The following is a 16700-nucleotide window of genomic DNA, read 5'->3' as shown; positions in this document are numbered from 1 at the left end:
AAATATGGGCCGTTTTACAAAAAAATATGGCTAATTGCAAATTTGGTCCGACCGTGTCAGACTTCAGAAGCACCACAGTCTGACGTGACAGCCGGCCGGTGCCTGTCAGGGTTGCTGCCTTGCCGGTCAGCCTGTCCACCTTCACAGACTCCACTGTGAGCTGGCTGGAGCTCCGTCACGCCCGGCAGCCTGCGGCGCTCCATACCCAGCGCAAAGTCACCGTTTCTGGGTTACTGGACTACCAAATGCCGCTGCCCTGACGGAGCTCCAGCCATGTAAATAGGAAAATGTTGGTTTACTTCCAGGATCTGGGCTAATGTTTACTCACGCTGCGGGACATGCGTGAGGGGTGCGGCAGCAGCAGCCTGTGGACGCTCCGATTGGTGGAGACGAGGATGACGACGTTGTTGAGCGTCTCCTGGATGTGGACTCCTCCGGGCAGAACGCTGCAGTGACTCAGCCGCAGTCTCACCGCGTTGTTCAGCAGGTTGGTGTCCAGAGACTGCTCCACCAGCTGCACCGAGTCCCCGGATGTACACCTACATACAAACACAGACAGGCATATTTTAAATGCAGTTTGTGTCATAATGTGATAAATGTTTACAGTAAAGAGAGTTCATAGTTTGTATTAAAAGGAGGATGTGACTCACCAGTGAATTAATCTGTTGCTGGGACAGACAGCAGCTTCCCGCTCTCGCCATAATGAAATGCTCCGGCACTGTCGGGAAACTTCACTCCTCCAGGGAGAGCACTCACACCTGCACACAGAAAACACACCTTATAATGTTTTTACTACTAATGATTCTTACTCCACTACATTCATCTGACAGCTTTAGTTACTTTACACATTAAGATTTCTTCACACAAAACACATGGTTTATAAAATCTGATGTTTATTATAAATGAACTTTTACTGTAACAGTATTTTTACAGAACTTTAACTGCAGTAAAGTAATCTGAATACTTCTTCCACCACTGGATGTTTTCATGACTAAACACCGCTAACGTCAAACTGCGTGCTAGCGGCACTAGCTGTTAGCTTGTGTGCTAGCCACAGAGCGTATAACACATGATAAATATAATAAAGCAGAGAACACGGAGAGAAGAGCGCTGTAACGGGCGGATCTCTTACCGAGGTCTACGGTAACTTCTCTGGACCTGTGCGGAGTTTCCCCCTCAAACCCGCAGACCTCTGAAGCTGCGCTCCAGCGCCGCCGACGCTGTCTTTAGCGTCTTTACCTTGCTGACATCAGCGGGAGAAGAGGAGAAGAAGTGCTGCCCGTTCAAACAATTAGAAGAGACGGAACACACTCGTTACCCACCAGCAACAACAAGGCGGTTCAGACTGATGCTCTGAAACCTAAAGAATGGTTTTAGGGCTGAACGATTAATTGCATTTGTGATAATATCTATGATATTATCTAAGATCTAATATCTATGATAATATTTGTGATAATATATGTTAAAACGTGATTTCCTAATCGCAAAGGCTGCGATTTGGTCACATGACTCGCGAGAGCACTCCGCAGAGAAAGCATCAACTACCACGCTAATGCTACGCCGTACCTTGAGCTGATTTCTGTCATTCAAACAACTCTGAGTTGTAGTTTAAAACTTTTACAGCCATTTTAATAAAATGAAGGGTTTTATTCGGGCTGGAGTCTATACATGCAGTTAATGGATACAGGCACACAGAACTCAAGGCTCGGTTGGCAACGATTAGCTCTGATTAGCGGTTAGCTCCGTTATAAAGATATGAGTGGAGGAGCTGCCACTGAGAGGGGTAACAACCAGACTGATAAATGACGTTCGGGGAGCTTTCACAGCAGCGTGGCCGCGGTGTTTTTTAACAGTTTTTATTAGTACATTTACATGTACTAATAATAATAATAATAATAATAATAATAATAAGCAACTAGCTAACGTAACGATAGCCTCTCTGAACAAGTGCACACGGCAGCACGCAACTTCACGAGGGGGAGGGGCTGGAGGCAGCTCCTCTCTGTGCACTGTAAAAAATTACACTGTTCTTATTTAACTGTCTAGTGTGTAATTGTGTGTTCATACTATACATTATTATATTATTCTTTGTTGAATAATACAGAAGACAAAGAGCTTAAAAAAATAATCGAATCGCAATATTTGGGGGAAAAAAAAATCGCAATTAGATTATTTTCAAAAATCGTTCAGCCCTAAATGGTTTTATTAACAAGATTGTTTGTACAAGTTCTGAATATGGATACCTAGAAAAACATATTTACATTCATAAAATGGGCCGTTCCCCCTCAAGGTAAAGAGACTAACTTTTAAATAATTTATAAAATCTGTCCGGTGGCTGACTTTCTTAGAAAAGGTTCATATTTGAAGTAGCCTAGATCATTGTGTATTTTGAGAGATGGCTGTTGAGACTTTGGAACACATCTTCTTGTGTCCTACAGCTTCTGGTCCGAGCTACGTGATTAGATGTCACTTAAGATTGATAAAATCCTGACTCTCAATTTATCACACAGCCTCTTTTATAGGATACTATAGATTCATCAATATCTGATGTGTAGATATTATGTGTAGATCTCCACAAAAACCCAGAATAGTTAGTTTTGAATCTCAGGTAAGACCATTTAAAAATACATACCTTGTAATTATTGTAAGCCTTTTTAACTCTTTCGTGAGATGAAAGTGGGATCTTGAGCTTAAGGCAGACTTGCTTGGCCTTGTCCATTAACGTCCCCGTACAGGACATCATGGACTGGAATTGGTCCATGATGTCCTGTACAGGGACGTGCATTTTTGTATTCTGTGGGGGAAAATACATGTGTAATAATCAATTACATAGTTGAAATTAACTTCTTACATTAGGTATTTTTGTTATAAATACTACAAATAAACACTAATCATTAGCATACTTACTCCAAATTTTGGAAAGTGCATAATTCTGTATAAAATCAAAAATAGGAAGATATTAGGGTTACATCATACATATTCTTACTGAATATACTGGTTAAAAAGGTACAATATGTAACATTTCTGCATTAAAACCAGGGACGTCGTTAGGCCTATTTTAGGGGGGCTGACGCTAAAATGTTCCTAAGCCCCCCAAATAATAAAAGGAAAATATTTTTATTTTTACAGTGCGTTCTGTATCACTCAGTGCTTTGAATCAATCTTCCTTCACCATTCATCTGTTGGTGTCATTGTGCACAGCAGTCTGTCTGTTTTATTTATACTAGTACAGAGCCCGTTCAAAATGTGCCTGTTTGGAACGGTCCGATTGCTTGGCCTGTGGGATTGCTGCTTGTAGAATTCTCCAAAACCAAGTTGTACCCCGAAATGACTTACAGAAGGACACCGAACCACTTAATATGCAACTCCACTGTATAGCCTGCTACTGACTTAGTGTAGGCTACGTCTACAGAGGAAGACATTGTGCTACTGCATTTACCTGACAGAGAACGTTGCAGATTCAGAATGTAATCACAAAATATCACAATTAAAATGTGGAGTAATCCGACATTAACGTCACAGACCTGCCAACCTTGAAGACATTTTATGAGTACAACTGCCCATCCCCCCGCGCGCACCCGACAGCCCGCCGCCAATGTACGCTCCACCGTTGCCCACCCACCAGTGAGAAACCTAACACCATGTTACAAGTAGGGTTGGGTACCGAAACCTTTCCTACGCAAACGGTAGTATTTGGACCGGATTAGAATGCAAATTTTGGTTCCTCATTTCATTTCCGACCTAAATATTTTCCCTGTCGCTCCGAACAGCGGCAAACTCTTTTTCTTGCACAATTCCTCAAAGTACCTAACTAAAACACTAAAAATCCCTATCCTTACTAGAGTCAATATAGTGTTTAGTAACTCCTAAATAATGTTGATTACTCACTGACATCCAGTGATCACCGGTTAATGAGACAGCGTTTGCAGCACCTTGCAGCTGTTCCAGTTGGGCTGCTTTCTCCGTGTGGTACAGGATGTGTATGGTGAAACTACTGTCCCCCTCGACGGCAACGAGACAGGTCAGAACATGGCAACCGTAGTACGTCTTTAAGACCCGAGTCCTCTACGATGCTGACAGGTCTGCAGTTAGTTGCCACCCGTTTCGCAAGAGCTGTAGTAATTTTTTAGGATTTGGTTTCATCCACAGGTCGGGTAGCATCACGTTAACTGTACTACTATGCTTAGCTCCGTAGGTGGTAGCTCAAGCTTGACATGCTTCGGTGATATTTTAATTCGGCTTTACACAACGTGCATATGGCTTACGACTTGTCTATGAGCCGTCTGGGAGTTTTGGAAATAAAAAGCTCCATTCAGATTGTGTTGCTGCTGTGTTTCTCCATCATGCCTGCAGCAGCAGGATGTGTTAGGAGGAAGTGGCAGCTTGATGATAAGTAACGGTGCTGCAAAGGGTCAAAATAGTAGCCTGTTGTGTAAAATAAATTAATAAATGCCGGCATGCGATTAAAAAAAATTAATTGCATCGCGTCGGCCCTTAATCGCATCGCGATTAACGCGTTAATGCTGACAGCCCTAATAAGTAAACCTAAGTCACATAATAATAATAATAATAATAATAATAAATACTTTATTAATCCTGCAAGGGTAAATTACAGTACCTAACACATAACTACAATAATTTAACAAATAACAGTTACACTATTAACAAGTAACAACTAAATAAATGTTGTTGAGTTGATATGCCAACCAGCTTCGAACTTTAGCAGTTCTTTTGCAGAAAAATGACCATATTTGCCTTCTCTGGCAAGATAGGACACCTCTCCTGACTTATGGCATGTCCTGCACAGGAGAAAACTCTCTCAGATGGTGTCCAAGAGGCCTGGACACACAGGTATGAGTTTGAAAGGGCAGACAATTTGGGGATTCTGTCCCGCCTCCCCACCACCCGGCTACAGGGTCTTGTCCTGAACGATAGACTAGCAGAGCAAGTGTAATATGTTTACTAGTGATCACGTGCAGTGAATGGTTAATATGCCTTTACGTCCGTTTCGGTGAGTCCAGAGGGAAAATATGGCATTTTAAAAGTAGCCTAAATTTACGATAGCTAGCTAACCGTAGACTACAGAGAAAGTGTGATATTTTTACGTCCGTTTCGGAGCGCATACAAAAAGCCGTCTATCAGCTGTGATAGTAGAGGGGGGAAGCGCGGACACGTGCGCCACTCGGCGTAAAAGGAAGAAAGAAAGAAAGAGTCTGCCGCTGTCCGGAGCGACAGAGGGAAAATATTTCAGTCGGAACCGAAATGAGGAACCGAAATTTGCGTTCTAATCCGGTCCGAATACTACCGTTTGCGTAGGAACCAGGTTTCGGTACCCAACCCTACATGACGGCCGGTCTGCGGCTGCAGGACCTGGAGCTCACCGCCAGTGTTTCAGTTTGACTGTTAAAAAGTGTTAAGATAATTAAAAAGGTATTTATTTAGAAGCGGGCTGGTTGGTTAGTTAGCTAACGCTAGCTTGCTATTCCACCAAGCTTCCATGCTAGCTACATAAATAAGCCAGAGAGTTGTCCCTCATCTGGCGATAGAAACCCTGCTTTCCCCGTTCTGTTGGCTCAAGGGCCATTCACATTGTACGCGCAAACGGCAGCGCTGCGCTGTGAAACCCATTATTGTCAATGGCTTGCGCGCGCAAGAACTGGTCTGCCGCTGCGCTGAGCAAAGCGCAGCGCAAGCGGCATTTTGCGGCTGGCCGCTCTTGCGCGTGCCGCGGTCAAAGTTCAACATGGTTCAACTTTGACCGCGGCATGCTCAAGAGCGGCCGCGGTGCGCTGTGATGTGTCTGAATAAAAAGAAAAAAAGTAAACACCGAACACACGTGGATCCACAAACGGAACAAGGCTTTCCTATGTTTCAAAGACAGAAACATCATCTCCACCAAATCACTACTGTGTATCCTACACAATGTTGCATGTAGCCTACTGCACATCTGATGTAAACACTGGACGCAGACGTGACGTGCATTCAAATATTGGCGCATGTATGACGTAAATTTGCGCTGAGCCTGGCGGCAAGCACAACAAATATAGTTGGGAATAGGAAAACCTAACGGCGAGCGCAGCGCATGCCGCGTACAATGTGAAACGGCCTTTAATGGGTTTCATAGCGCAGCCGTTTGCGCGTACAATGTGAATGGCCCTTTAGTCCACAGGTACAAATTTGTTTTTGCACCAAATGTATCGCAAGCACGTATGTGAAGTTGCAGTGACGGATTCGAGAGGTTGTAATCACTGAGTTGTGGTTGTGATGGAAAATGAACCCGAATAAAAAAAAAATAAAAGTACACGAGTAAATGTTGCACTCCAACTTTGCAGCTGTCATTGTGTTCATGCAAATATCAATCTACACATTTGTGAATATTTTTTCTGTGACTTCACATTCGGAATACATGTGTGTGAACATTTTTCACAATTGCAAATTTTAACATACAAGTTCAAGATTTTTTTTGTTCTGCAAGTTCTTACATTGTATTCTACAAGCTCGCACCTTTTGCACCACATTTACCTTCATAAACGTGGCTACCAGTAATGTTAACATGTGGGACGTAAGCATTGATGCTAATTGTTAGCCGCCATTCGTGACATCAACATTAACATTAGCTTTACTCACGTTTCCAGTTTCTTTGAAAACTGCGCAACTTCACCATCCATCCCGACAATATTCGCTTTTCACCGGCACAAAAAACAAACTAAACCCGCCAGGGAATAAACTTTTTTAGAGATTTCAACACACCGCGAGCTGCTGGAAAATCCACTGACTTAAGTTTGTGTCGTTGTGTATTCTATTTGAACCTGAACCCGTAGTTTCTTCTTTTTCTTTCGGTTTTATGGCGGTTGGCAACTAACTATAATGGTGCATTACCGCCACCAGCTGGACTGGGGTGTGGTACTTGAGTCTAACCAAAGAATTTCTAATAAGGGAAGAAGTTCCACTCTCTCGTTACTTCCAGCTTCTGAACTGGTTGCAGTTCCACCAGAGTTCCATATAGGGGGCGCTCACAGGCCAGTGCATAATGAATGGGACTCTATGGAGCTGTACCCCTCAAAATCCACTTTTCTCAGGATATCATTTTTTGTCTAGTAATTTGAATGTGGCATTTGAAAGGGGAGGCTAAGAAAATACACACTGCTGGGTGTTAGATTTTTTGTTCTAAAAGGCCTTTTAAAATGTCAATGACGTCATACACATATATGGCCAGAGATACTGCTTTACGGCGAGCTCTGAGTCGCTTCCTTTTTTCTCTCGAGGCATCGACAACACAGCTGACAGGTTAGGCTCTCCCTGTCAATACACATGCTAGAAAGAGGTTTGCTAATGTTTTAAAGACCTCTGACATTCTGGCTCCGCTTTGGATGCCGTCAAGCGGGATCTCCGATCATAATCAGTCCTTCACTGACCATCAGCATTCATTAGCAGAATGCTAGCGTGTTATGGGCAACAACGACTCAACCTGTAAGAAATTGAAAGGACATAAGTACTCGTTCATTCAACTTTCGACCTATAATCCATGTTGAACTTGCAGAAACTACAATCAAATCTGAGATTTCTCAACGACAATCAGGCAAAAGAGACAAATTTAGTCGTCTAGCTCCATAGGGTCCCATTCATTTTGCACTGGACCGCGATCACCCCCAGTGGAACTCTGCTGGAACTGCATCCAAATTCGGTACAATGGGGCTTAATAGGGAGTGGAACGGCTTTCCGTAGACCGGCTTTGGTCTAACCTTTCCAAGTATGAAGCAAACAAATAAAACAAAACACACAAACAAAAAAAAACAAAAAAAGAAAACTAAATTCTTTTAATTAGTCCTGTATTCCTCAGGAAGCTAAATTCATAGTTAAAACAGATTTCACCTGAGTTTCTTTATAGAATGTCCTCTAAGTTGAACCTTAACTGTTTTCCTTGCAATTGTGAGATTAATCTTTGTCTTTCTTTCTGATATTTAGGACAGTGTAGAATAACTATGCTCTATAGACTCTGGACTACCACAGAATACACCATACCTCATTCTTGAAAATGCATCCTCCTCCTCCTTGCTTCTGTTCATATTGCTGCTCTTTCCCACTTTATTCTGGATATTATAGAATAACTTCCAGTCTGCCCATTGTCTCATAATGTTTGCCATTTCTCCTTAACTATGTTTTTAACCATATTTTAATTTCTGCTTTGCTATAATTGACCTCAATATCTACGCTGGAATTTCCAGCTGCTTGCTTAGCACATTTATCTGCTAACTCATTTCCTACAACTCCTATATGAGCTGGTACCCATACAAGTGTTGTCTTGGTTCCTGAGTTTAACAGATTGTTTGGAGCTTGTATTATTTCAAATACAATATCCTGCCTTGATTTTGACTGAAAAGTTTTGATGCTGATCCAAGCTGAGCTGGAGTCTGAAGCAATTACTGCCTTCTCGATTCTTTTACCTATTTTAACTTTTAACTTTGGGATGACATAAGCAACCCCCAATCTTTTATCAGTCCATTTAGAGGCATCTGTATATAATATATAGTTATATCCTCTCTATACCTCTCCATTAAATAGCTCTGCACCCTATATCTGTCCATGTCATTTCCTCGCTTTTCTTGTAACAACCCCAAATCAATGGACACTTCTTTAAAAACCCATGGTGGAGCAGCTGGGAAAGGTACAGTAGGACAGTACAGTATTTTTAATTCATTAAACCCCATTTCATTTACTTGATCATTGATCACCCAACCAAAACTTCTAACTTGAACATTTCCACGCTCTTGGCATTGCTTCAAAACTGATTGACTCATATGATTTTCATTATGAACCCTCAAGTTTCCCCAACACACATGGGCTAGCTGATCTCTTCTAAGGTGAAGAGGCATTTCTCCCATCTCCACCTGGATAGCTGTCACTGGTGTGGTTTTGACAGCACCACAGCACAACCTTAACGCTTGATTTTGGATCACATCCAACTTACTCAGCAATGTTTTGGCTGCAGACCCATGTATTATGCTTCCATGGTCTATACAGTCCTGATCAATCCTGTGTAAATTGTTCTTAGAGCAGTTCTACTTGCTCCCCACTCCACTCCGCATAGACACCTCATTACATTTAGTACTTTCTTGCATTTATCAATAATTCTTTTGTATATGCACTGCCCATGTTAATCTTTGATCAAACCATATGCCCAGGTATTTAAAGGAGTCAACCCTTTCTAATTCATTAGCAGATAATTTCACTTTTATATCCTTAGCTATTTTCTTTCTTGAGAAAAACATTGTTTTGGTTTTATCAATTGAGATCATAAAACCCCATCTAATGGACCATTTATCCACTACATCAACTTCTTGCTGTATCTTATTCACCACAAATTCAACATTTCTCCCTCTTTTCCATAAAGCACCATCAGAGAGTATAAAGGGTGCTTTCTGTCACTCAAACATGTGGTTTGATTGATGGCTGACAGGTCAAGAAGTCACAAGCTGTCAAGAATTTGATTGATGCCCAACAGATGTTTCTGACGCGACTGTCGGTACACGATCCGTTCTGCCTGCACGATCCATTCTGCACATGCGCAAAATGTTCGCGCATGCGCGGTTGTACGAGGATTTACGACACTGCACGATCTGTTCCACGCTTCCGATCGACAGCCAAGCTAACGTTAGTTTAGCTAACAGCTAATTCGGCTAACCGCTAGCTGATTGTAGCGGTCTGCCGTTAGCCTCCACAGGCAAGCTAACGTTAGTTTAGCTAACGGCTCATTCGGCTAACCGCTAGCTGATTGTAGCGGTCTGCCGTTAGCCTCCACAGGCAAGCTAACGTTAGTTTAGCTAACAGCTAATTCGGCTAACTGCTAGCTGAGACAGCATGTAATAACTTTAAAAGACCCTCAAAATAAAACTTGAAAATAAACGTTGACATATATAACAAACACCTGACATATATAACAGCTGTTACGTCAGTTCTACTTTACTTGTGCTCATTTAAAATACAATCACTCAATACTTGTCTTTATTGTTATTACTGTGAAGTCTTAATTTAGCTGTAGCCTGCTTTTCCCATTACGTTTGAGTTAACATTATTTTAGACTGAATCTAGCTGTCAGCTAGCGGTTAGCCGAATTAGCTGTTAGCTAAACTAACGTTAGCTTCCCGGTGGAGGCTAGCCATAGGCTAGCGTGGAACAGATCGTGCAGGTCGTATCCTCGGTAAAACAGTATTATCTTGCGCATGTGCAGAACGGATCGTGCAGGCAGAACGGATCGTGTACCAACAGCGACTCTACTGGAACTTGCTAGAAAAAGGGCGTGCCTAAGACCGGAAATTGCGTTTTCAATTCAAATGAACCAATGAGTGAGATACAGGAAGTACATAGATGCGTTTCAAATGAACCAATGTGCAAGAAATAAATTAAGTATCTTTACACTATTTGAAGCAGTTAAACAACTCATACAACTGTGAGACCAGAGAGTGTGTAAGACAGGTCAGTAACAAAAAGGAATGTGTAAAAAATGCAAGGGTTCCTCTTACAACTGGCCAAGGAAGTATCTTTAATAAGCGTGAATGGGCCTAAGCCCAAAGGTCAACGCATCTCTGCATATACACACACCCCCCCACACACACACACACACACACACACACACAGTCACACAGTCACACAGACACTAACAACAAAAAGATAGCTTGGGGCAGGATAACTTAGCTCAAATCAGATGTTACATTTTGTAAAAAATGTTGATCATATGTCTGTACATGCATCGCTCTGGTTCGTATGTCTGGCTCAGTGTCCTCTGCCCTCCAGCGTCCTCCGCTGCTCCATACTCATCTGGCTGTGTCTGCTTCGTTCTGGCCCGGGGATTGGTGTTCACGCCCCTTTTCCCACCACACCCCTTTTACCCACGCCTCTTTTTTCCCACGCCCAAACACTCTACCGGAAATTGCGTTTTCAATTCAAATGACCGAACCAGTGAGAAGTCAAAAAAAAAAATGACCAACATTCCCTGTACCATAAATATGGTATTTTTCATCAGATCACACAAAATCACAAATGGCATTTGAACACATAACATTCATTGTGACTACTTTCTTTGAATTTTTAGTGATTTATTCAACTTAGTCACACTTTTTTTGTTTACGGTCAAAATGACCGCCATAGGAAATTAATGGGAAAGAGTATAATATTCATCCATACATACACTCCTACAACTTCCCTGTGCTTGTGTGCCATTATACACATGAAACACATGCATACGCACACACACACACACACACACACACACACACACACACACGCACGCACACACGCACACACACACACAAACAGACACAATTCATGTTGTCAGTACATGTTGTCATGTTGCCGCTTGTGCATGTGAACCACTAATGTTCGCACACACATGCATATGAATTTTAACTTGTGAATACAAAACTTATTTTGTATCATTTTAATGTAACTAGCAAAATAGATTTGTATTGATTGGCATTGACAATTCACAATGACAAACATTGACATTGACTTACAGTTTTTTACAATCACTTTGGCACTAATTTCAGACCCTTGACGTCATTTTTCAAAACTCTAGACACAAAACTCACAACCAATGATCAAAATACACATTTTTCAAAACTCTAACACTTTTTTCAATTGCTTGGATACAATACACATAAACCAAAGATAATTTGTTCATTTAACAAAGACCACCTGTTCAATATGACACAACTTAACATCAAAGTACTACTATTTCAAAAAGCAATTCACACATTACATTTCAGATGATTGTCTATTCATTCCATTACAATGATCTAACTATCAATCGATACAACTACTCAAAATGATAAGTAACTGTTGCATTACTCTTAATGCACAGTTGTATGGAAACAGACAAACAATATTTCATGTTTAGGTCATGAAAGTTTCAAGATAACGAGATTCATTGTCACCAGTTAGTGTGGAGCATGAACCAATTAGACCACATTATCTATGGATGTAATATTTCATCATCATTCTTTACTGTAATGTACTACTGTTTATCACACACTGTTTCTGTGGTCCCATGTACCACCTTTACTGTAATGTACTACTGTTTATCAGACACTGTTACTATGGTCCCATGTACCACCTTTGAGACTATTTACAGTATTGACAGTACTGCACTGTATGCATGCAGGCCCTTGGAATTGCTTGTCCAATTCTGCCAACACGTTACTGATGATTGAGATATATACTTTATATATATACACTTATATATACTCGTACCACATTGTTCGCCATGCCCGAAGGTTTCTTCCAACATGTTTGGCTAATTGCAATGTAGATGAGAACCTGCGGCCAAATCCACAAGACGGAGTTGATGAATATGTAGAAGTACAGTAATCACTTCTTTTGCTTTTTACAGTACAAGCAAGTTGAGGAACACTGCATTTGATGTTTTACAGTACTGTCTTTTCTTTTCTATTTTGTAGCTAATTATTTTGCTTTGATTCAAATAAACCTATGTTGTGATCGTACTGTATTGTTTTTCATCAATACATTTCAGGTTTGTCTGTAGTATTCGCTCTACTACTGCAGTACTTTTACAGGGAAGTCTTTACATCTAGTACCATAATGAAACATGTATCACCTATTTTGTACTACAATATTTAATGATTGTACGAACGATGACCCAGTGAAACTATGGTATAGCTTGTGTGTGGGTGATCTAAAGTAACGTTTCAATGGTATTTCACAATAAATTTGTTTTTTGAACCAATGATTGTGCAAGTGCAAGATTTCTTTAAAGATATGAATGCACAATGCAATGTTTTGAACATTGGACAGCCTGTGTTACAAGTGATGATCGTTGTGAGTTTTGTGTCTAGAGTTTTGAAAAATGACGTCAAGGTTCTGAAATTAGTAGCAAAGGGATTGTAAAAAACTGTAAAAGATTGGTTGTGTTTAATGTGGTGAAAGATGTCAATTTAAAAAAAGATAACGTAGCAGCAAGTAGTTAAGCTAATTATATTAAATATACAAACGTTAAAAAATATGTGCTTGTGACATTTTTTGTATTAATACAGCTGTTAAAATTATATTTTATTCTCCTTGATGTACACAATGCTTATAATAGTTGTAAAAAATGTAAGATAAGATTCAACTTTGCACCCTGAACCAAATTTGTTTCTTTGTAAAACGCCAATGTTAAAAGTAAGTAGTACTACCTTGAAGGTATATGACTTCACCAGATGCATTTATGTTTTAGCGACATTGCGTCGTAATTTCCCAATTGAGAATTAACACGTCCCCAAAATGTAAGTCTCACAGACAAGATATGGTATGTTCAACATGAATTTGAATTCATGAATACAAAAATGATTTTGTATCATTTTAATGTAACTAGCATAACCACATTCGCTTAAAAGATTGTTTGTGTTTAATGTGGTGAAAGATGCCGATTTAAAAAAGATAACATAGCATCAAGTAGTTTAGCTAATTATATTTTATATTATATTTAATATTATATTCAAGCGACTTTGAGTTTGTGAAAAGCGCTATATAAATTCAATTTATTATTATATTAAATATACAAACATGTTTAAACCTTATGTGATCAGTGTTAAAAAAGAAAAGAAAAAAAATGTAAGATGAGATTCAACTTTGCACCCCGTCCCAAATTTGTTTCTTTGTAAAACACCAACATTAAAAGTAAGTAGTACTACCTTGCATTTTACTCTGGTCTCATGTTATCTGCATTTCAACCTGAGCTCAATTATTTATAATAATAATTAATTATGCAACGCAATATGCAACTGACAACTTTGTCTTAATATTTGATGGTCTGTTCAGAGAATGACCGACAAATTATATATCACTTAAGAGCAGAAACTAAGAATTTAAGACCACAATTTTTTATCCTGTAACAGTATCACTAAAAGACCCTGAAGGGCATTGAAACGGCAACTATGATTACATCAAAACTCTGACTCAAACAAGGTTCTTGTTATTTACTAGAAAAGAGAGGATTTAAGAAAACTATAAGAGATAGTTAAAAAAGAAAAAGATATAGGAAGCTTGTCCCTCCAAGCGAACTGCTATTTTTTTTTACTTATGAATTCGTATATCCAAATGTGATATTGTTCAACTTTGTATTTCTATTATTGTTATACAACGTTCTGTTAATTTTGTTTGTTAGATTATTTTAACTGTCTTTTTTCTATCTACAACATCTATCAATGTTGGAAGATCTCTCTTGGAGTAGACTAGTTTCTCCTTTTGACAGAGCAAGGGCCTCTAGCTTGCAGTTGTCAGCTATGGTCAAAGGTCAACCTCTGCTCTGCAGCGCTTACACACACACACACACACACACACACACACACACACACACAGACAGACACCAGTGGTATGTCAACATCTGTACATTGTCCACATACGTTCTCGCTCTAGATTAAATGCCCGTAGGAAAATAATTTCCAGACACAACCAGAACTGTTAAATGCCACATGTCCCACTGTAGCCTTTCATCTCACTATATACACAGTTTGGTTTTATTTGTTAGCCCTGTGTTAACCTTGTTAAGCTGTAAATGTAGCAGTTCTTCTCTCACTTTCATAAGGAAAATTGTAGGGTATATCTATCCAATTACAAATGCAAAGCACCGCTTATTAAACAAGAACAAGAAAATATATGAATGGATTTAAACACCAGTGCAGCCAAACACTATGAACAATCTTCATCTAGACAACACACACTGGCACTCAGAACATACTGAAAGTAAAAACACTAGCATCAAACACCAATACTCAGTCCATAAAACAACTCAGCATACCTTCGGCGTCCATGCGCTCGGACATTCCCTGTGCCATGTCATTGGGGTTGCATTGTGCTGTATCTAATTGATATGTTTAGGAAAAAAGGAAAACGTGTAATATGAGCATAACAAATAATTGGTCTTCCCGCATTACTGGAGAACAAATAATCACATAGCGTTATCAATGAAGGTATATAATTCACAGGAATGATAGACATAGAATTGAATTACTGAATAGTTTTATGAGCATGAACAAGATGTAAACCATTGCCAAGGGCCATCCCAGTCACATTCAACTAAGCACTTATAGGATAATCTGGAGAGGTGCCTTTTTAGAAAACCTGTTAAACTATAATGATGAAAACTCCAACTGAGGAATATTGTCACAACGCTTACAAACTGTCAAAGACACATATACAATATATAACAAAATGCAATAAAGCTGTTCTGGATGTCTGCAATGGCCCAGGACTATACAAAGACTCACAACAAGGCCCGTATTATTCTTTAGTTAACTTATTTGCCCCACTTTGCATAGAGCCAAATGGTCTGCAGGAACACAAGTGAAGAAAGACAACAGCCACTGTTAATATCACTTACTTATTTCAAATGAAATTTGCTCAGCAGCTGCCAAAATGGCCTCTAATTGGTTTCTTCCGTAAAAGGAGGGCTTCTTGATGTCAAGTCCAGTGGGCAGCCCAGCAACTTTGATCGTTGCACTGTTATTCACAAGGGACTGGTAGGGGAGCCTTCCAGTACCTCCGGCCTCCTCTGAAAGACATGGGCACACACACATGCATGCACATGTTACACAATGTTACACAGTTGGATAATTCTGACTTCCCTCCTGTTGAAAGCTACTTTTGTTAAAGTGTCATAATCTTGTGGTTGATGGGTACATTAGATACATAATTTATTAATTTGATAAATGCCATTGATTCTTGAAGATATATTAGGTTATCAAGATCTTACTATATCTCTGGTTGAAAAGATCTTGCACTTTTTTCAAAAGCACAATGATGGGATCTTTAGTAGTGGGTGTTGCGGCTGAGGAGCTGGCTGCAGATGTGAAAACAGACAACAATTAATTCCATAAAACTGTTTTATGTATATTTGCACTATTATGGGGCTGAGTCCATTTCTGTGGATTTTCATACAACCAATATTACCTTTTGAAATGCAGTGCAAAACTGTTCACTGTGTCCGTTGAATCAAGGAACACAGTGGCTTCCTTGCTACTCATTTCAAAGACCTCTAAGCTGGCCTTTTGACTGTCAAAGGATAAAATGGCCGTCTCCACACCCAAAGCCTCAAGCTTGGACACCTTTACAATATTTTTAGTTTCTAAACAGTGGAAATGTAACATGCAACATATATAATACACAACCTTTTACTTTCCTCCTGGGTGCTCGGTTTGTTTAAGGGACGTATTAGAAGTATTTTTGTTTCTGTTTGTTTACATGATGCTGGGCGCGCCCGCCTCCATCACAGAAATAACCGGCGCATCTACTGACGCTACAATGTTTTCAGTGATAGTGTCGGAAATCTGGTTCGGTCTTTCCCTATATAGTTTACTAATTAATAAACACTGTGTATAGGGAATAGTGAGGGAGGGAATGAGGGAATGGTTTCCAACACAGCTATTGTATCCACATTATTGGTGATTATTTATCAAAACTCTCATTGTGTTAATATTTTGTGAAAGCACCATTAGTCAACCCTACAATATCGACATCGATGTATTTGGTCAAAAATATTGTGATATTTGATTTTCTCCGTATCGCCCAGCCCTGATTGTGACACACTCTAGCTTCCATACACAGGCAGCTAAACCAAATGATCCAGCTCTGAGATGGGGTCTATAATGCCTCTCTTTTCACAGTAGTTAATTTAAGATCCACCCAGACAGGCTTTTCTCTGTGACTGC

The 16700-nt window shown here is 40.0% G+C and overlaps 1 protein-coding gene across 1 annotated transcript in view; it reads right to left on the bottom strand.

Annotated features, from left to right (window-relative positions):
• Positions 1-16108, bottom strand: part of LOC116045085 — a 29948-nt gene extending 13840 nt beyond the window's left edge. Inside the window, exons 1-8 of the mRNA XM_036008299.1 lie at positions 15946-16108; positions 15746-15834; positions 15374-15544; positions 14792-14854; positions 2706-2794; positions 1131-1158; positions 651-756; positions 329-539 (exon numbers count right to left, since the gene is read on the bottom strand). Coding sequence (XP_035864192.1) covers positions 329-539; positions 651-756; positions 1131-1158; positions 2706-2794; positions 14792-14854; positions 15374-15544; positions 15746-15834; positions 15946-16016 — 828 coding nt within the window. The 5' untranslated portion in view covers positions 16017-16108. The remainder of the gene's footprint in view (positions 1-328; positions 540-650; positions 757-1130; positions 1159-2705; positions 2795-14791; positions 14855-15373; positions 15545-15745; positions 15835-15945) is intronic.
• Between the last annotated feature and the right edge of the window lie 592 nt (positions 16109-16700).

Source organism: Sander lucioperca, chromosome 2 (genome assembly GCF_008315115.2).
Source record: "Sander lucioperca isolate FBNREF2018 chromosome 2, SLUC_FBN_1.2, whole genome shotgun sequence".
Taxonomy (NCBI): domain Eukaryota; kingdom Metazoa; phylum Chordata; class Actinopteri; order Perciformes; family Percidae; genus Sander; species Sander lucioperca.
The sequence above is the reverse complement of the archived record's forward strand: the minus strand, read 5'-3'. Positions and strand labels throughout refer to the sequence as shown.